Source organism: Molothrus ater, chromosome 10 (genome assembly GCF_012460135.2).
Source record: "Molothrus ater isolate BHLD 08-10-18 breed brown headed cowbird chromosome 10, BPBGC_Mater_1.1, whole genome shotgun sequence".
NCBI lineage: Eukaryota > Metazoa > Chordata > Aves > Passeriformes > Icteridae > Molothrus > Molothrus ater.
The window spans coordinates 6,236,579-6,256,859 of record NC_050487.2 but is presented as its reverse complement, the minus strand read 5'-3'; the positions used below and the strand labels follow the sequence as shown (position 1 = coordinate 6,256,859).

At 46.0% G+C, this 20,281-nt stretch overlaps 2 protein-coding genes across 5 annotated transcripts in view; both read left to right on the top strand.

The window, feature by feature from the left end:
- Positions 1 to 1,030: 1,030 nt before the first annotated feature.
- DBR1 (debranching RNA lariats 1) lies at positions 1,031 to 9,287 on the top strand. The gene is made up of 8 exons (XM_036389074.2): positions 1,031 to 1,228; positions 1,322 to 1,446; positions 1,537 to 1,617; positions 2,635 to 2,720; positions 3,112 to 3,336; positions 4,138 to 4,218; positions 6,146 to 6,291; positions 6,782 to 9,287. Exons 1-8 carry the CDS (start codon positions 1,032 to 1,034, stop codon positions 7,455 to 7,457), a joined length of 1,617 nt encoding a protein of 538 aa, XP_036244967.1. The 5' UTR covers position 1,031; the 3' UTR covers positions 7,458 to 9,287.
- Positions 9,288 to 10,763: 1,476 nt separating this feature from the next.
- Positions 10,764 to 20,281, top strand: part of ARMC8 (armadillo repeat containing 8) — a 62,908-nt gene continuing 53,390 nt past the window's right edge. For 2 of the 4 annotated variants that reach the window (XM_036388859.2, XM_036388857.2), the window contains exons 1-2: positions 10,764 to 10,899; positions 12,774 to 12,850. In XM_036388859.2, the coding sequence (XP_036244752.1) occupies positions 10,855 to 10,899; positions 12,774 to 12,850 (122 nt within the window). In that variant the 5' untranslated portion in view covers positions 10,764 to 10,854. Of the gene's footprint in view, positions 10,900 to 12,773; positions 12,851 to 14,130; positions 14,204 to 20,281 lie in introns of those variants that run through there. The other 2 variants (XM_036388858.2, XM_036388860.2) reach the window with 2 other exon arrangements.

Sequence of the window (20,281 nt, the reverse complement as noted above, 5' to 3'; positions counted from 1 at the left end):
GGAGGTGCGGGCAGCGCTCGGCGGTGCTGTCGTGCCGGGGGAGCCGGACAGCCCCCCTTGAGCAGCCTTCGCTGTGCAGCCTTCGCTGTGCAGCCTTCCCTGTGCAGCCCCCCTTGAGCAGCCTTCGCTGTGCAGCCCTCCTTGAGCAGCCTTCGCTGTGCAGCCTTCGCTGTGCAGCCCGGGTGCCCCGCAGGGGCGCCTGCCCCGCTGTACAACCCCACTCCAGGAGTGTGACAATTCTTCCTGGCCAGTTACAGACCGTGGAGCTCATCACTGTGCCAGTGTTACTGCCCCGAGCGAAGGTCCCACTGGCCAGCTACAGAATCACCGAGTCAGTCACTAAGGTTACACCTCCAGGGATGGGGACTTCACCGCCTGCCTGGGCAGCCCGTTTTCCAGTGTCTCATCACCGTTTACATGAAGGAATTCCTCCTCATGTCCAACCTAAACCTCTCCTGGTGCAGCTTAAGGCCATGTCCCCCTGTCCTGTCCCTTGTTCCCTGGGAGCAGAGCCCGACATCCCCCTGGCTGCACCCTTCTGTCATAGGGAGCTGTGGAGAGCAGGAAGGACCCCCCGAGCCTCCTTTTCTCCAGGCTGAGCCCCCCCAGCTCCTCCTCTCAGACTGGTGATCCTTTCCCAGCTCCGCTCCCTGCTCTGAGAACACCGGCAGGGACAGTGACTCCACTGCCTCCCCGGACAGCCCATTACAATCCCTGGCCACCCTTTCTGTGAAGAACGGGCAAGGCTGGAAGGGATCATCGGGTATCACAGGGTCCGACCTCCCTGCTCGGTGGGGCGGGAGGGGACCACCGGAGGCCATCGTGCAGGGTCCCGCAGCGGGCAGCGGCCATGAAGGGACGGACCCAGCTCCCCCCGCCCCGGCCCGTTGTGTCCCCGTGACCCCCCGGGCTGTGTCCCACACACGGCGCAGGCGCGGCCGTGACGCACAGGAGCGCGGGAGGTGACGCGAGGCGCGCGCGGCGGTGACGCGAAAGGCGCGCGCGGCGCCCGCTCAGTGCAGCGGTTGGCGATGAAGGTGGCGGTGGCCGGGTGCTGCCACGGCGCCCTGGACAAGATGTACGAGACGCTGGAGCTGCTGCAGCGGCGCCACAACGTGCGGCTCGACCTGCTGCTCTGCTGCGGCGACTTCCAGGCCGTGCGCAACGAGGCGGACCTGCGGTGCATGGCCGTGCCCGCCAAGTACCGGCACATGCAGACCTTCTACCGGTGAGCGCCGCCGGCCCGGCCCCGGCCCCGGCCCCCGACCCCGCCCGACCCGCGCGGGCTTGGCCGGGTCCAGCAGCTGCCGTGTCTCCGCAGGTATTACTCGGGCGAGAAGAAAGCCCCGGTGCTCACCGTGTTCATCGGCGGCAACCACGAGGCTTCCAACCACCTGCAGGAGCTGCCCTACGGCGGGTGGGTCGCGCCCAACATCTACTACTTGGGTAAGGTCCCTCCGGTCCCGGTCCCCGGCGGTTTCCCCACAGCCCCTGCCCTGCCCGGCCCCTCCGTGACCGCCCTCCCGTGTCCCGCAGGTTACGCGGGCGTGGTGCGGTTCCGCGGCGTGAGGATCGGCGGCATCTCGGGCATCTTCAAGTCTCACGACTACCGGAAAGGTACCGGGGCAGCGGGGAGGAGAGAGCCAGGGCCACGGCGTGGTGTGAGGGTCTGGCTGTGCTCAGCCCCGAAACGACTCTTAGCCTGGAAACCACCCTCGGTTCAATACCCGGATTTTTCTGGAGTTGGTAGATAAGTCTGTAGCTGCCCGGTGACCACAGCAGGGAGCAAGGCACCTTTGGAGTGTTGTTTGGAGTGTTGTTGGAACAGTGTTGATTTTTCCATGGCAGTGTCCTTTCACTGTTTGATTTTCCTTGAGTGAAACAGGCAGTTTATAACTGTGACATTATATAAGTGTATTGTCCTGCCCTGAGGTTTACGGCCACTATATATCTGGTTCCTCCTGGTTATGTAGGTGGGTATTCAAGAGTTTTTCCTGGGAAGGTTGTCACAGATGATACCCCATGTCAGTGAGTAGAAGATAGTTTTTTCTTTCTGATCTCAGCACTTAAAAGAGTGGAACTTGTGGTTACTGTACTGTGCTGTCTTTACTAACAAACAGCTTCAGAGAAACTTTGCAGGTGGCTCTCAAGCTATAAAGTACTGAACCAGTTTTCTAAAACACTTGATTCTGTCTAATACTTGCCAACACTAATTCAATTTGCTGTTATCAAGGGGGTGCTTTATATGCCTGAATATTGCATGAGGGAGATGAGATGAGTCTCTTTAGACAATAACTGAAAGAGCAATTTTTCTGTTAATTCTGTAGGGTATGTAGGAACTATGGTAGGCATTCATGTGTTTTGTCCCAAGGCAAAGTTGGTCACTCATCCCTTATGTCAGGGTACAGGTTGGTGCTTCCGGAGCCTGTGGTGCCTGTGGACAGTGACTGGGATGTTTAGGCTGCTGCTGAACCTGTTAAACCGTAGTTTCATGGTGGGTGGCAGCACTCTAAACACTCATGAAAAATCAGTCTTGTATTTAGGGTTACTCTAGGTGCCTGTGTGACCCCAAAAAGCTGCTGTTTAGGAAGGAGCTAGTGATTCAGGCAACTGTTCTTGTTTCCAACATTTCAGGCCACTTTGAGTGCCCACCATACAACCAGCAGACCATCAGAAGTGCTTACCATGTGAGGAATATTGAAGTCTTCAAACTCAAACAGGTCAGTGAAAAGCTTCTTTTTTTAAACAAGGGTAATTTTCATTAATTTGCAAGTAGAAAGTTAAAGCTGCTCTGATCACATATGCTGAATATTGAACATGCTTTAACAGGTTGATCAGACATCTGAGGGGTGTGTCCTTTGAGGAGGACTATTATGCTTAGCCATTATCCCTTTTAAATAAAGCCTTAAAAAATTTCATAGGGAAGAACATGCCGTTGATTGTAGGCAGAGGACTTGCCCTCTATCTGTGATTTCCTCTGAGTGCCTGACTTATGGTGATGATATGAACTCTCTTATAAGGCACTATAAAGCACAGCCGGCTGCCTCAAGTAATTTCTAAACTCCTTTGTCAATATGTTGTATTTATGCCATGTGCTTTTTGGCCTGACAGCTGAAGCGTCCCATCGATATTTTTATGTCACATGACTGGCCAAGGAGTATCTATCACTATGGAAACAAGAAACAGCTCCTCAAAATGAAATCCTTCTTCCGGCAAGAAGTGGAGAGCAACACTTTGGGAAGCCCTGCTGCTTCAGAGCTGCTGCAGCACCTGAAACCCACCTACTGGTTCTCAGCACATCTCCACGTTAAATTTGCAGCTTTCATGCAACACGAGGTAAAGGGGGACAGAAAATGAATGTGTGCGTGTCCCAGACACACTTTAGAATTCTCATGCAGGTAATAATGTCCAGAAAAGCAATTCAGTGGTTTTTGTTCTTAAAACTCAGTTAAAACCATGAAGGATTAAGTGGTGTTAGGACTACTGTTTTATGTAAATTAAAGGGGTGTAAATGACTGCTAATCTCCTTTAAGAACAGCATGGAATAGCTATTGTTCTTGAAACTTGTTAACATGACTGTATAGAAAAGCACTCTCTTACTCTGTTGGGGAAGCAGATAACTTCACAATAGGTGAGAAAAAGGAGGCAACTTCAAAAACCTGGTAAGGGAGTGATTGAAGAGAGAGGTTACCTGAGGGTAGGAGGATCCTTGTAGTACAGCTTTGCAGGCCTGGTAGCCCAGGTCCAGCCTGTAGTTGAAACAGTTATTACTGAAGTGGTGCCAGTGCTGTTCCTATTTGCAAGTTATTTATCTGTAAAAATGTAACTCCAGACCTCCTAGGATCAACAAGTGTGTTTCCAATTAAGTTACAGTTTTTCTTTTTGCTCCAAGGCTGAATGTACGCAGCTGAAATTAGTGCTGAAATGTAGCTCTTGCTTTATCTTGCTATTATCTGCATCCTGCTTCCTGCTAGACTCCCAGTGAAGTCTGTCATTCTCTTTGTCCCAGCTAATTTTCTATTTCAGGAAGTATTTTTCTGTAGAAATTATACCTTTCAACTTGTCTATACAGCTTGTTTAGAATGGTCAAATTTTACATAAGTGCTAATGATTGTGTTAACACCATTTGCTTCCTAGACAAACTCCAAAGAAGAGTTACCAAAAGCAACCAAGTTTCTGGCTCTGGATAAATGCTTGCCACACAGAGACTTCCTGCAGGTGATAAACATTTGTAGAAGTTTTTCACTTTTTATTTCATTAGTTTGAACTGCTAGTGCTGTTCTTAGGTGTAAGATGAAGAATAGTGCTAATAAGTGGAGGAATTTTAAAGAAACTAGGAATGCTGGGTGTATGGAATGGTCTTTGTAGGATTTTGTCCTGAACTAAGCACATGTATTGTGTAGGTGCAGTGTTTCCTTAATCCTGCCATTTCCATCCAGCGTAGAACAAGTACCTGACTCCAGTGGATGAGTCTAAAATAGTTTGCTGTGAGAGTGTGCTGCTGACAGTGTGTTTTTCAAATGCACTCAAGTGTTTTACTAGTCTTAGAGTAGCTTTTTTTTGTCTGTCCTTTGGATGTGTGGTGGGATCCATTTGCCCTAGTAAATACCTTTGAAGGTGGAAGAGAGTATGAGGATGGGCTCTATCTGTGCAAAGGGACATGAGTGCTAGTCCAGACTTAAAATCCTGTAACAAAACTGATCTGGATTAGTACAGCCTCCAGCAGCATGGAGGGTTTAACCACTTTGTGGAGTATTTAAAGTTAGAGTCTGACTAGGGCTTTGGCTAACCCACATGGTTTGATATGGGTTAATATCACTGAAGACAAAGTGATAATAAAAAAGCTTAAAAATATTTCCTCTTAATTCATAGCTTTGTTAAGAGTGCTGTTCATACAGCAGAATGACTGTTCTTGTCAGTTCTTGGTTTGTATCCACTTAGAAGTGTCTTGGTTTGAAAGAGAGATGTATGCCAAAGAAGGCAGGAATCTCCCTTGGAATAGAAAATATGGCTCCAAATTATTACAGCTTTTAAATTATGGGGCTTTCAGGCAAAGATACGAGAGAAGGAATAACAGTTTTTTACTAGAATATATATATATATGTATTTATATATATACATTCTCGGCCTTCTCTCGGCTGCAGGCACTTTCCCTTCGGTGCAGTTCCAGTCACAGCCAGCAGGGGCGCTGGTGGCTCCCGGCAGGGCAGGGGCGATGATTCCCCCGCGCCTGCAGGGGGCGCTGTGGCGCGGGCTCGGTGCCGCTCTGCCCGTGGTGATGGCGCAGAGAGGGAAAAGGGGCTCCTGAAAGCAGCTGGGAGATGCTCCCTCCGGAGAGGAGGAGGAGGTCAGGGCCCTGGGTTTTCCTCTGAGGCACCCGGGTAGATGGTGAGGGTCCTTCCCAGTGAGATCAGGTGTTAGCAAATCCCATGGCTGCTCTGATGAGCAGAGGCTCACCCACAGTAAGGAGAGCCAGTGAAGGACAGAACTCCACAGTGGCAGCAAATTCTCCCTGCAGCAGCAGCCCAGCACCCCAATTCTCATTTCTCAACACAACTCTCATCCCAACTCTCACCTCTGATCTCTGAGAGTGAGTGAGGGCCAACCCTAGCCCCTCACCCCCAGCAAAAAATCTGGCAGTATCTCTGCCTTTCCCAAGGAAAAACCCCCCAGCTAAGAGATGAAGCAAACTGTATCCTCTCCCTTGTCCTGGCCACATCTTTTTTCTCTTAAGTGTCTGTTGTTCTGGTCTCTTAGGCAACAAATGGGAGAAAAATTCCCTAAGAGAAACTAAATTTAAAAAAGGAAAAAATCCTACCCTCCAACAGAAGGCAGCATCAATTTAGAAGCAAGCAAATTTTATTTCTAAGTTGCATCCCTATCAGTTGCTGGCAGTAAGGGAGGGAGTGTGTTCTGCTTTTTAATTGCTGTAAGCTGAAATTTAGAAATGCCTTTTTTACTGTTACTGATTGTCCTTTGTTAGCCCTTCATGGGGGGCTGGACTTGTTTGGTTTAGACCACTAGCTCAGTGTACTTTAAACTTCATTCAAACTGTGTACAGTGAAAGTAACATGTAAACTTTAATCATATTCTGGTGTCAAGAGAAATAACTCATTTCATCTATTTTCTGTGTGTTTGTAAGTAGATAATAGACGTGGAGCATGATCCCAATGCAGGCGACTCGCTGGAGTACGATGCTGAGTGGATTGCAATCCTCAAGGCCACCAACAGTCTTGTTAATGTGACCCAGAACTCCTGGAATATGCCTGAAAATAATGGCCTCCATGCCAAGTAAGTTGTTTGCCAAATAGAAGTGTTTGTTTGTTTTTCTGGACTGGAAGTAAAGATGTATTGGAGTTGTGTTTCTGTTCTGTAGACTGTAATGCCTGTAGGACTTGCTAAATGCCTTGGAAAGAAAAGGGGATGTTGACAGAAAATGTAGTCTAAAGCATACAGCTTCTTTACTGTCCTACCTGGGCAGTTACTTTAGTTTTGCAAACTTAGATACCAGCATTTGAGGGACAGAAACTGAACCATGAGGCCTGAAAACCAGGCTGGGTAATGGGCATGGGTTGACATAATACACTAATCCTTGGTGGGGAGAAGGGTGTCTCAGTACTGACCAAAAGAAAATGAAAATGTTCTTGAAAAAGCACTTGAGGAATAAAGTGTCTGTTGTAAGATGAATTTGTAATCCATCTGTGAAGGTTGCACTCTCTGGTGGGAACAGGCAGTACCTTTTGACTTGCTGCACTTATTTAAACTTTATGCACTTGTTTAGGTGGGATTACAGTGTGACAGAAGAAGCCATTAAAGAGGTGTTAGAAGAGCTGAACCATGACCTCAAAATTCCTTGCAACTTCACATTGACAGCTGCTTGTTACGATCCCAGCAAGCCCCAAAAAACCATGGAGCCAGTTCATACCATCAATCCACAGACCACTGAGTTCTGTGCCCAGTTTGGCCTCACTGACATCAATGACAGGATCCAGCAGGCTAAAGAAGAGAGCTCAGGACGAGGTGAATGTGAGGAAGAGGAGGAAGAGGAGATGGACAGTACTGGGTCAGCAGAGGAACCCAGTGAATACAATACAGATAATTCTGGCCTCTCATCCTTTAACCCAGATGAAATAATGCTGGATGAAGAAGGTGGTGATGAAGACTTGAGTACATGTTCTGTAGATCCCTCCCCTGACCACCCTCCTGAGTTCTCCACGAGCTTCTCCAACATTCGGGTCATGCCCGACTCCATGGTGGTGTCGTCTGACGATGCCACGGACTCCAACAACGAGGAGCTGGACAAGTCTGGGGGGAGCAGGCAGGGGGAGGAAAGGAGCCCCCCTGAGAGGTCCTTAAAGCGCATCGGTGGTGATGAGAACGGGAACAGCAGCATTAAAAAAATCAAGAGAAGGAACCAAGCTATCTATGCTGCAGAGGATGAAGATAAAACTGATTAACAGTTCACAGGGTGTGTAACTAAGTTCTCTCCCAGCCTTTCTGTGGGAAGGTGGTGAGAATTGTACTGGACTACATGTGCTTTTAATGTTACATGATTTTAGTCATGTTACTTTCCTAAGCTCAGAGGCTGGGTGTACTTCTCACAGGGAAGGTGATTTACACAGAATAGACATCAAAGAAAGAAGCTGAGACTTTTCCAACCAAGTACTTTGTCAAAGGATGTAAAGTTCATATATCCTTGATTTTGTTTCAGTTCTTGGTGTATGGTGTGCACTCCATATTTTCAGCTGAACAAGACTCACCATGCTTGTTTAACAAGAACTCTTAAACTTTACCCTGAGTCCAAGTGAGAGGATGTCTGACTTACAAGACTGAATAGTTTTATATTATTGCTTTTATCTTGTTTTATACTGAACTATTAATACAAAGTAGCATACGCAATAACCCTGTGAATGAAATTTGAAAATAGAATTCCCATGATAACAAAATAGCAACAGAGGAATGAAGATTTTTGTTTCTGGTGATAGTCATGCCACAGAAAAACTTTGTGGTCATAAACAAAACAATATGTATTGTCCCGGATTGGCTTTTAATTGCAGTTCTGATAGCAAATCAAGTCTCTTGATTTGGAGGATGATGGTTTTATGGGGACCATGAAAGGGTGCATCTCTGTTCTTAAAAACTCTTTTGTTCTGTTTCTTAAAACTTGAGAACAATGTCTTAAAATGGAAGTACTTAGGAAGGACAGCTTCCAAAATGTGGACACCACCACTGTCTCTGACTAATTGGGGTTGTGGTTTGTGTTCATACAGGGTGGTGGCTGTGTAAGTTGTCTGGGACACTAACAGCTCCCATTATCATTAGAGTCACTTTTCACTTGTCATTTCAGTAGCTGTAACTTGCTGAACTTTTAAAACTGGTTTTGGGATCTTCCAAAGCACTTTTGTAATCTTAGCTGAGGGACGCAAGAGCTGCCAGAATAGTGACCCTCTTGGAAATTTTCTTTTAATTTTTTTTTTGCCCTGAATTATTAGTAAATGGCACTCTCCTTTGGCCTAAGAGGCAATGGGGATAAACCTGAGTGAATTCATGAAAATGACAGTGTTTTCAAGCATATGTCATTATAGACATTAGCCTTCCTGACAGATGGAATTCTTAGATGGAATTCTTCATGGCTGTGCTGCCCAAGAGCAGAGGTAGCTCCTGTGATTTTCCCTCTCCAAGACAGAGGCACTGAGAAGGAGAAATCATCCTGACAGGAACAGAGAACTGGACAGGGAGCAGTGAGTGAAATACATCAGTGAGTGTGAGTTGTGTATTAGGGTCCGGAATTAATCTGTCCTTAAATCACTTCCATTTTGTCTGGAGTTCATCTTGCTTCCTCTCCTGTCAAGCAGTTCACTACAAAAACCAAACGTTAAGTATTCAAGGGCTAGAAAAGGGCATAATTAATGCTCTCAACAGTTCAATTAACAGCTCATCTGTCAGAACAGATGAGGAGAAACTGGGAGTGACCCGGGTGTGACACTCAGGGTATGTAAAATGGCTGTGAACTGTCAGGTAAATTATTGAAGCAGATGAGTCTCTTTAAGGGTCCTGGGTCTGCAGTGGTAAAATCTTAATCATACCTCATGATCTGAACACTATAATGGAAATAAAGTATTTTAAATATAAATTCTGTTATGGACTTGAAAAGCCTCCCAGGGAACCTAAGCATGGCATTGAGCTCTCAGGGTGTCTGCACAGAAATAGAAAATGTATCTAGCATGTAATAGATTTTTCGGTCTGATTCCTTTTGTTTTTAAAATAAACATCTCTCCTATGTTGTACCATGCCTCCCTCCTTCTGATGAATGTGTTTCTAGAAGGCAGGAGTCTCCAACTCAATATATAATACTGATTTTTGAACCTTTAAAGATTTTTTTGTAAAGTATTTCAGTGTCCATTGAGCAGCTGGTAAATATAGTGAACATAAATGTTTTTTGAGTGTGAATCATGTCTGACCTCTAGAGTTGCTGTGCCCTTCCTTGCAGTTGTTCACACCCTCTGCAGTTTGCAGTGTCCTGCCCTACCTTGCTTTCATCCATTATGGATTTTCCCTGTCGGCAGGATTCTCTGCTGCAAGGAGGATTCAGTAGAAGTGCTGAGCTTTTCTAGTAAAGGCCAGATACATCAAAAAGGAAAACTCTAGGGAATGCTGATAAATTTAAATTGGCTTTTAAGACCCAGAGTCTCCAGTCCTCTTAAAAAAGATTTAGTCTCTCTGAAAACTTTTGAAATGTTGATGAGAGACCTCTGGAAAACCTTTCTCTGTACATCCCTTGTATTTTTTCAGGGTGTGTACTTAGTCTAAACCTATTTTTGCTGTTACTAGTGCTTGAGAAAAGTGTTCACCTGTTCCATCCCAGGCTAGCACACAGGTATTTTCACAGCATGTCATCAGTCTGCTCAGAGAAAAACAGCAAAGACGTATAGCCTTGTTTCATAATGGAGTATTTTAAATTAAATCTATTAAAGTCACCTTGTGACTGCATCCTAAGGTATGTTTATTGTACTCCTGTTATCCTACGCAGTCTCTAGCAGCTGCCAAGCCTCTGTTTTCCTGGGAAGGGAATAGGTTGAGAGAGGTTAACCCGAGCTGCGATGTTTCTGCTATCTTTTCGTGGTTTTACCATCTCCTACCGTTTAGTTCTGACTTCAGGGTGGGTACAGTCAGTGTCCCCATGCCTCATGCTGTGTAATACACTGGAGCTAATAAAAAATAGCAGATCTTATAGAGCCTGTAGCACATCTTAGTGAAATCCTGGGTTGTTAGCGGTGTTTTCTGTGAAGAACAAATTCAAAACCAAACAAATCAATGCTGGCAACGAAAGTAATGTCAAACTGAAGAAACCCAAACCGAATGTGCGCAGCGAGGCTGAGGGGAAAGGGCGGGCTCGGGCTCGGCCCCGCTCGGGCTCGTTTCGGTTCGGGCTCGGACAAAGGCTCGGCAGCTCGGGCTCGTGTTCGGCTCGGGCTCTTCGCGGCTTAGGTTCGGATCTGCTCGGGCTGGGCTCGAGTCGGGCTGGGCTCGAGTCGGGCTCGTCTCCACTCGGCTCAGCTGGGCTCAGACTCGTCTCCGCTGCGCTCGGCTCCACTCGGTTTCCGGCTCGGCTCGGGCCGTCACTCTCCGCGGCTCGCGGAGGCCGCGCCCTGCGCCGCGCGTGCGCACAGCAGGCGCCGTCCCGCACGCGGGTGGCGTGCGGCGGCGCAGGCGTGGTGGGGCGGCAGCGGGGGTTCGGCGCCGGCCGGTTCGCTGGGCCCGCCCCGCTACCCCCGGCCCCCGCCCGCCGCGCGCCCGCCATGAGCCCGCGCCCGCCGGCCTGAGGCGCCGCCGGTGCCGGAGCGCTCCGCCAAGATGGCGTGTGTGCTGGAGGCGCCGCTCCGCATGAGCGTCCTCTCGGTGAGTGCCGCGGGCCGGGCCTTGCCTGACCTTGGCCCCCGCTGGGCCCCGCTGTCCGGCGGCGCCGGGAGCGGCCCTGGGGCTGCGCTGGGAGCGGGGGCGGTGCGGGCGGCGGGGCCGGGCTCCTTCCCTCTGCCCCCGCGCCGCAACTTCTCTCGGCGCTGGTTTCCCCCCTACGAGGAGCCCATTCCGTGGCCGCGGAGGCACCGGCGCTCTGGACGTGTCGTTCGCTGCTGACGGCTCGGGCTCGCCGGCCCCAGGCAGCTGCTGCTCGGCACGCGGAGGGCCCGGCGCTCTGGGTGCTGTGGGCGCTGTGGGTGCTGCCCTTCCTCGGGGCTGCGGAGCAGGGCAGGGGCTCCCGGGTGCGCTCGCAGCCCGCCCCGGCTCGGGGGCTGTGCCGCTGCCGGAACCGGGGCTCTCTCCTGCGGCAGGGAGGAGCCGCCGTGCTGGGGGAGCTGTGACAGCCGCCTTCCCCTCCCGGGGGACGGCCCAGGGCGCACAGCGGTCCTGCTGCATCGCACCGGTGCTGCGAGTAGCGATGCAAAAGGTGCAGCCCGGGCGCTGCCGCAGGAGTGGAGGGTTGGCGCTTTTCCTTCAGTTTCCTGAAAAATTCATGTTGGTTAAGAGTTCCGTGAAATTGATTATGTCGATAAATTGGCTGCTTTTTTTTTTTTTTTTTTATTTTGAGGGGACTGCCTGCATACGAATACACTTCTACATATTGCAGAGCTCGTAGCTGATAGGGTGGACGCTAAGGTATTTTAGAAACAAAAAGCTATGGGTTCTTTGAAGTCTAGAACTAGAGTTTTACGTGTAAATACATAGGTCAGGTAGCTAGAAGTCCATTGCTATTCTCAAAAATACTGTCTTTGGTTACACGGTGGAAGTGCATCTGTAGGACTTACGTGGCATAATTTAACAGTGTTCCTGGAGACAAAGGAGCCTTGCTGCCTCTAGATGATTCTTCTCTGTGATGTGAGACCACAGGCAAGAAGCTGCTGATGCCTCTTGACATCAGGGTGGGGAAGCAGGAGTAGTTTCAACCCCATAGCAGATATTTGTTAAAGCAAGGAAGAGTTTTCAACTCTTAGAGCTTCTCTCAAGGAAAACTCATAAGGAAAAAATGGGCAAAGCTTAATGAAAAGAGAGTTGGTGAAAAGGAAAAAAAAAAAAGGTGAGATAATGGCAACATATCTTGGCAAGTGTTCCTGAGAACCTGGAGGGAAAATTCCCTTCCCCTTTCCCACCCTTGTATTTTGGAATGCTTGCCATCTCTGACTTTGGATCTTCTCAAAAGGAATAACAAATCAGTGGTGCATAAGTGTGTAGCTTGCAAGCACGGTCCTGTTGCCGAGAAAAGAATTCTCTTTGTCTTATACAGCACTATGAGAATGTAGTGGGGAATGCTGTGGAAGGTCTGTGGCACAGGCTCTGAAATGTAGCTATGTTGTGACAAAGTAAGTTACAGAAAAATGTCTTGTTATGAGCTTCCTTCTTTTGGAGAGCTTGTTTGTGGGTATGGTTCTTGGGCAACATTAACTGCTCTTTGAAACTTTTTCTTCTAGGAATTTATTCTATACAGTAATTAAACATAATAAAATTGTGATTCAAGGCAGTGCTAATAACTGCAGTTCATAAATAGCTCTCTGTTAACTTGCTTTGACACTTACCATGTTGTACTAAGCACCTCATCTTCTCTAGATTACACTTGAACACAGGGTTATCTTTGTGTGATGTTGCCCAGCAGTAACACACTGCACATTTAAAAACAATTCTGTGGGTTCCCTGCCTCTTGCCTGGGAAGTTTTTTACACTTGCTGCTGCATTGTATGGATTGATATAAACTATTGCAATTGTTTGCTCTCTCTCTGCAGGAAGTCACAGCCAGTAGCCGCCACTATGTCGATAGATTGTTTGATCTCGATCCCCAAAAAGTCCTGCAAGGTGTCATGTAAGTCATTGAAACACTCTTGGGCTCTTGGTTGTGCATAGGCCAGGTGTACTTGATCCCATTAGAGTGATAGGTCAAGGGCAAGAAGCTCTTCTTATGTTTTTTTTTTTTTTTTTGAGAAATGTAGTTGGCAAATCTTAGTACAAATATGTCAGTATTGATATAGAGATAGTATTGATATAGACTCTCACTCTGTAGTGCATATGGTTCATAACACGGCCTCCCAGTTGCCAGAAATGAGGTTAAACATTCTGTGAGCACTGAAATTTTTTGGGATGTATTTCTGCCTTTTGGCCCTGTTTTGCTGCTCTTCCAGGTCTGTTGAGACTCTTTTTTCTCATTGCACTGCCAAGTCAGTGTACCTACCTTTTACTCCTTCCCCTGCTGCCATGCCTGCGTGTTGGCTTTGACTTTTTTAGTGCTTGGCTTCTGTCTCCCCATGGGAACTGCAGGCTGCAAGAGAATGCTCCCACAGAACTGAATTTGGATGCAAGTTATATTTCAGTATTTCTGTTTCATGCCAGCGGTCAGGGTAGGGACTGAGAGTGAGTCAAGGAGCAGGAGTGAAACTGCTGCAAAGCTCTGGGTGTTCCCTTGCTGTCCTTAGGCCATGAGCTTTCCACTAGAATCACTTTTCCAGCAAAGTGGCAAATGAGACCTTGCCCAGGACTGACTTTGGTGGTGAAACCAGACCTTTTTGGGCTTACCAGTAGCTTGCTGGCTGTGGCTGTCTAGTAAAACACCAGGAGAAATCAGAGGAACAAGTGGACCAAAAACCAGGAATGTTGATTGTGTTGCTTAGCATGACCTGAGGTGTTCCCTAGTAGCAGATGAAAGCACTTATTCCAAATGTCCAGGGCCAACATGTCAGTGTCCCTTTAAAATACATGAAGAACCAAGTCTAGGTGAGACTGTCCTGGAAGTTTCCTTGGTTGGAATACCCCCTTTCCTGTATAGGAACTTTAGATACCCTGCTGGAACTGTGTGCAGGTTCTTAACTCTGCTCAACCCCCTTTCCTGTATAGGAACTTTAGATAGCCTGCTGGAACTGTGTGCAGGTTCTTAACTCTGCTCAACCCCCTTTCCTGTATAGGAACTTTAGATACCCTGCTGGAACTGTGTGCAGGTTCTTAACTCTGCTCAAGGGGAGCCTGGTTTTGTGTCCACCCCTTGGCCTTCGTGGTCCCCTCCTCATAAGGGTGGTGGGGTGGTCCTGGGGAAGGATGTGTCTCATCCAGTGTCCCAGTGGGGTGACTTAGCCCCTCTTTTCTCCCTGGCAGATGCTCTGAGCCATGGCTGGTGCTCCGTCCCTGCTCTCCTTCCTTTTCAAAGGACTGGAGCCCACAACCCTTGGTAATCCCTTCCCTATCTTTTGATATGTTATTCATCTTTTGTAGTATAACTGATCTCCCAGAAACAGGAGTTTTAGGCAGTATCTGTGTCTTGGGTAACATCTGAAATTCTTCATCTTGTCTGTGGCTGTCAGTGGATTCTATGCTGAGATCCTTTTCTTGTACTTAAAGACAAGAAAATACCAATTTATTTCACAAAATCTCTCACAGGGCAGATTTGGATGGTAAAACTGTATTTGTGATGCTCTGGCTGAAATCTTAATTGTGAGAATATCTTTACTGACTCTGAGCCAGTCCTTTGTGGCAGATATGTTATTTTTCAAATATTGGTGGGTGGGTGTGTGACAGTCCAATTTAGAGAAATTTATATAAAAGATAGAATAAGAGTATGAAAGAATAAAAATGTATATAAAAGATGGAATTTAGAGTAGTGTATATATTAAAAATTTCTGTCAGCCCAGGATTCTTTCTGGGCAGAAAAATACTGCTTTGTCCTTCTTTCTTTGATTTCGGGGTATATGCAGAGATGTTGAAGTTAGAATGATCTAGTATTTGGGGTGGAGTAGGAAAGGATTAAAGTTTTTCCAGAAGTGCCTATCAGAAGCTTTACCAGATATGCTGCATCCTTTGCAGAAAATCTTTGTTTCCTAAGATGTGCTGGTTTTTCCCTGCATCCTGGCTGGAAATACTGATGACCTAGATTTTTATTTTGATTGATGGAACTGTATGAATATCAAGGATCAGAAAATGGGCTGTTGTAAGAGGCTTTGTTTCTGCCGATTGTCTTCAGTTATGATAGTTCTGTTTTTTGTATGCTTGAATGAATAACTTGGGCTTGGGGCTTTTTTTCATTGCATCCTTGTAATTTTAATGAAACCCAATTTCTGAATGAGCTTTGATAAAGGTAAAATGTACCGAAATGTTTCTTGAACTTGAAAATCATGCCAGTCCAGTTTTCATCTTGTAACTTGAGAAAGCTTTAATTACATATTCTGAATCTAATCTAATCTAATTCTAAATCTCCTTTTTTCCTTGCTTTCCCATGAATTTTCAGAGGTGATGTTCAGAGTTTTCCTTGTCCAGACAATAAAGCTTTACCTGGTTAAGAGTTTTTTAATTTTCCTTCTACTGGGAAAGCAGAAACCATTTCTTTGTTGTCCATTACTGCTGCATGTGGATCTGTTGATCTTATTTCAAAATGCCAAGTTTTCTGCAGAACTTCTGTTCACGTAATTTCTGTCCTCTTCATCTGGGTGTGGATAGGAAGAGGAGAATTGTACCTGCCACTAAATCCTGAATCTCAGTTCAGGATTTGAGAAGTTGAGATGACTACTGCCTTTTGTACTGTACCTTGTAGTGCACTAAAGTGTTCAAGGCCCATCTCCATACCCACATCTGTGTGGCAGTGTGTGGATTTACCTTTCACTTACTGTCTTTGTAGATGGGCAAGGTTAACACAGTAGTTCCCTTCTGTGAACATGGACTCTAAATTGTGGCCGTGCTTATGCTTGAGAGATCTTTACAGGTTTGCTTTGTGTCTCCTTAGGTGCTCCTGTGACCCTTTTCTCTTGCTGTTGTAGAGATCAGGTTTTCTCCAGTGTGTTCAGAGTGCATTCTGCAAGGTCAGCACTGATGTCAGGTGTGCAGCTCCTGTTGGCAGTGCTTGCATTGCCTCACACAGATACTGCAGTGCATTAAATGCTGTGGTCTCTCTGAGGTTCTCTTCAATGTTTTGCTGTTATTGGCAGAGGAACAGAACAGAAGTGCTTCTGTAAATTTCTGTGCTTTTATAAGAGCTTCATTTGTCCCAGGGTTGTTCCCGCAGGATCATTTTGTGCTTTGCAGTATTTTTTTTTAAAGCATATCTGGGCTGTGATCCTTAGACTGTCATTTACTTTTCACCTGCTATTAAGCTCAGGACTACATTGTTCAGATGCAAGACTGATACCTGTTTTTATCCCCTATTTTTTTTTGCTGGTCAGGGGCTTCTCTGAGAGACATTTTATTATGATTACATTTAGCCTGGTGCCTTCAAAGTGGCAATCTATCATTTTATGGAGAACTGTGTAATCCCACCTCAAGGCTGGGTTTGAAAGCAGCATCTTTTCTGACAAGCCTGGCTTACTCAAGGTCTACAGCTGTTTCTCATCAGGCTATTCCTCAGCAGTCAAAGGGTGTCATGCTTTAAGACTTGTAAATTATCATCTTTGTGGTGCACTGAGAATTCCTGTGCTACTGCTGTTCCTGTCCTTCATGGCCAGCAGGAATTAGTAGACAAGCGTTTTCCATTCTTGTGTGAGCATTTTATTTCTCAGCACAATGAAAGAAACATCCTATAGAAACAGCACATGACCCTCATACTGTGTGTATTGCATCCAACTATTTTTTTTTTTTTTTTGTAGTTTGGGTCTGTAATAAATGTTCCAGGCAGAGGTTTAGATGGCTGTGTAATAGTGTGCTGTGTTCTCAGCCATGACTGTTGGAGGAATCATCAGTGCAGTGTTCACACACGGCCACCACAAAAACTGTGAAATATGAGAGGCAACTTCCTGAAGTGGAAAGAGATGAAATTCCCATCTCAGTTCTAATGGAGCAACAGTTACCCCCCTTCAGACAGTTGTGAAGAGGCTACTTTTTGCTTCCTGTTCTTCTTGTCTGTTCAACTTTCTGTAACACTAAGTGGTGAACAGCACTTGTCTCCACATTTTGCATCCAAAACAGCTGCATCAGGTTTTCAGTCTCAGTGGGCACTTCTGAACCTCAGTTTTCTGCAGGAGCTTTCTTTGGTTTTTTGCATATTCCCTTGGCTGTCTGGAAACAGAGCAGTCCTTAGAGGGTGATTCCTGTCATAGTTTGCCCCTGTACATTTGGGTCAGTTCTGTTGCCTCCTAGGCAGTACACTGTAGTAAATGCATATCCTGCATGAAACTTGGAGATGTTATTGGCTAACAACAAGTGATGTAATTTTTTGGAGCATTGTTTTTGTGCAGAGTCATTCATGTGTGGAGGGAAGAGGCTCCTGAGTCCCTTGTTGGTGCTTTGTGAACTGCAGGATGGGCTCTTTGTGGCTTGGAGCTGGGAAGCTGCAGGATCTGACAGAAATTGGAGCAGGTTTAGGTGGTGCTGGGAGCACTCCTCTGCTCCTTGGTTTTTCCCTTTCAAGAGGTGAGCTGTGAAAGAAGGTTTTTTGGAGGGAGAGGAGGAACTGAAAGGCTTAAACATCTGAGCATTAAGTAGTGCTCTGTGAAGGGGGGCTTTCAGTGCAGTGGTTTTTGTAGTCAGGTGGAAGGATGGTGTAGACAGAGGGAAGAGAGGGAGATGCACTTCAATGCAAATGTGTTCCTGCCAGAGAAAATGTACTCTCACTTTTGCATTTTTTTATAATGCAGTAAAAGGTACTTATGCAGAATAGCTTGTTTTTGCAAGTAAGTTATGTATTGTAACTCCTGGTGTAATATTTAGAGGTGGGTTAAACTTCAGGTGTATCTATGATATTTGGCCAGCAATCTTCAGCCTCACAAGGATGTTTAATATTTCAGAACTTGCATTTACTGCTCTGAGCCCATGAGAGAATGGTGGTTATCGACTCCATTTCACTGCTACTTTTGAGGTGGCTGTGAAGCCACTTTTCACCAAAGCCTCTCTGTTGATACAGCCCTCAGCATGGTGGTACTGTTGCTGTGATGGTTGGTGCTCAGAGTCAGAGGAGGGAGCAGGAGCAGCCTCTGTCAGACTGGCTGATGGAGCTGGAGAGGATGGGCTCACAGGAGTGCTGAGGTGGGACTCAGGAACAGAGCTCAAGCTGAGCACAGCTGAACATTACGTGGCCATTCAGAACTTGCCTTCCCCTCATTAATCTGCTACACAAAGGCAGTGGCTACCTGCAAGGGAGGGTGCAAGCAGCAGGCAGCTGGGGGAGAAATAGTTCTGCCCTTTGGGGGTGTGGGGAGTGCTGTAAAGACTGAATTTGTAGGCTGGGCCCAAGGGATATGTGCCACAACCAATGCTGCTGAGGTTGTGATTGTTCATATTTGGTGTTGGAGTTTCTGGTTCCAAGCTGCCCGTTTGCACTGATTGGAATCTGTATTAAAAATTGGAATTTAGTAGCTTTCCAAAAGAAGCTCATTTTCCATTTGCAATATGGAACTTTTATGCTAACATAAAGGGTTGATATTTCTAGTAACATGCAAGGGACAGACCCCTGTTTTCCAATTCATTTATGTACCAGATGATTCAGCTGACTGTAGTATGTGTGCTGTGTTTGTGCTGTGCTCTGAACTGATAATGTCAACTCTTGAGATACTTTTCTTGGGGGATTATAGCAGGAAGGGTAGCTCATAGAATTACTTGCTAAAATATACTTCAAACAGGCATTATCTGAAATGTCCAGAAACTCCAGAATGAGAGAGTTTATGGGTATATAGATATTAGAGGATTTCTGTTCTAATGAGAACTGAGTAACACCCATTTGAAAAAGGGAATTTAGGCTTGACTAGGCCAGTACATCATCTTAGCTCTGATAGCTATTTGGAGATAAAAATCAGAGGTTTTGCTTCATGACAGAGAGACTTCAGATTATGATAATCTAATGAGTAGTAGCTATGTTAAATTAATAGGGTTTGGTGATCCTTCAGTGGTTGTTGGCCTAAGGTGCAGTGGACAGTGTCAAACAATATTGCAAGTTCACATTTTGAACAGCCAAACACATGTTGCAAGGCCATTTTAAGGTATTTTCCTGTCCTGAATGAAACTCAAAACTTCTCCGTGTGGAGCCCTTGTGGTGGGTGATGTTCTGTAGATAAAGAGTGGTGGGTTTAAAATGGGACAGTGGACAAAAGCAACTTTAAATAAAGGGACAGTGAATGAAGAATAGTGCAGTAAAAATGTAGTGTTACAGATACCTCTTGGTTTAATGAAATTTCATTCAATTTTTACTTAAGCTGGGGGATGCACTGCTAAATGCTGAAGGCAGTCCTTCATACTGGGAATGAAATATCCTTGGGGGAAGATAGAGACATTAAAAAAAGGTACCACAGTTACTTGTATTTGATATTTTGGGTCGTTCATGTGAAGCAGCAGTGGAGCTGCTCTTTTCATGTGGTTTGGCTGTTTTGGGACAGTTGTGAAAGAAGTGTTTTGCTGATCTGGCATCACAGAGCAGGGATTTTCTGAGTGAGGATTTGTGAGAGTTCTGCTGAGCTGCAGCTGTTTTTCCCACACCTCTGTTGGGATTATTCTTTAGGACCTAGTGTGGTTAAATAGCAGAGATTGATGCTGAAATTGAAATGCTGATAATACAGAGCTCTCTCCAGCTATGGATGGTGTGGTTTTGTTGGTTTGGTTTTTTTAGCTTATACTGGTTACATAATAGAAGTTCGCTGAACTCCCATCTACCACTAACTTCAAACACTTCAAATTTGGGTTACATTGTTTTTAAGACTGAGTGAGGCAAATTGTTTCTCCATTAGTGATCTCATGCAACTTGTAGCACCATATCCAGACTCAATGCAAAGGACGAGGCAATAAAACGTGCTTGGGAGGGGAGGGAAAAGCAGCATCTCCCTTTTGTCAGTTCCAATAGAGACTGGAAAGGAACTTGAGTTGAAACTGTAGCCAAAGACATGGAGAGCTGACCTTGTTAAGCTTGATCAGAAGGGCAGCAGGTGAATTGAATGATGTAAACTCCTATGTGGAAGTGAAGGTTTGGTATGAGAGGTTTCCTCAGTCTGTCACACACAGCAAGAGGAGCTTTGGAAAGCAGGATAAATTCAGGGTAGGAGTAAGCTATCAATATCTCTAACTACAGGTATGGGTCACTCAAACACTTCTCTTTCTGTTTGGTAGACTTTCTTTGTTAGGAAACTCCTGACACAGTAATTTGCCTCTGCAGAGAGGATACTTGAGATAAGAGTTCAAGCATTTTCAATGGCATTGAGATATGGAGGAGTTGGAGTAAATGATCACTTTTAGCTTTATGTGTGTTAAATTCTACTGTTCTGCAGTGCTGTAATTATAGCCAGGTGCTATTTTTCTACAGCACTTTGATTTTATGCACTGAGACTGCAGAATTAAGATTGAG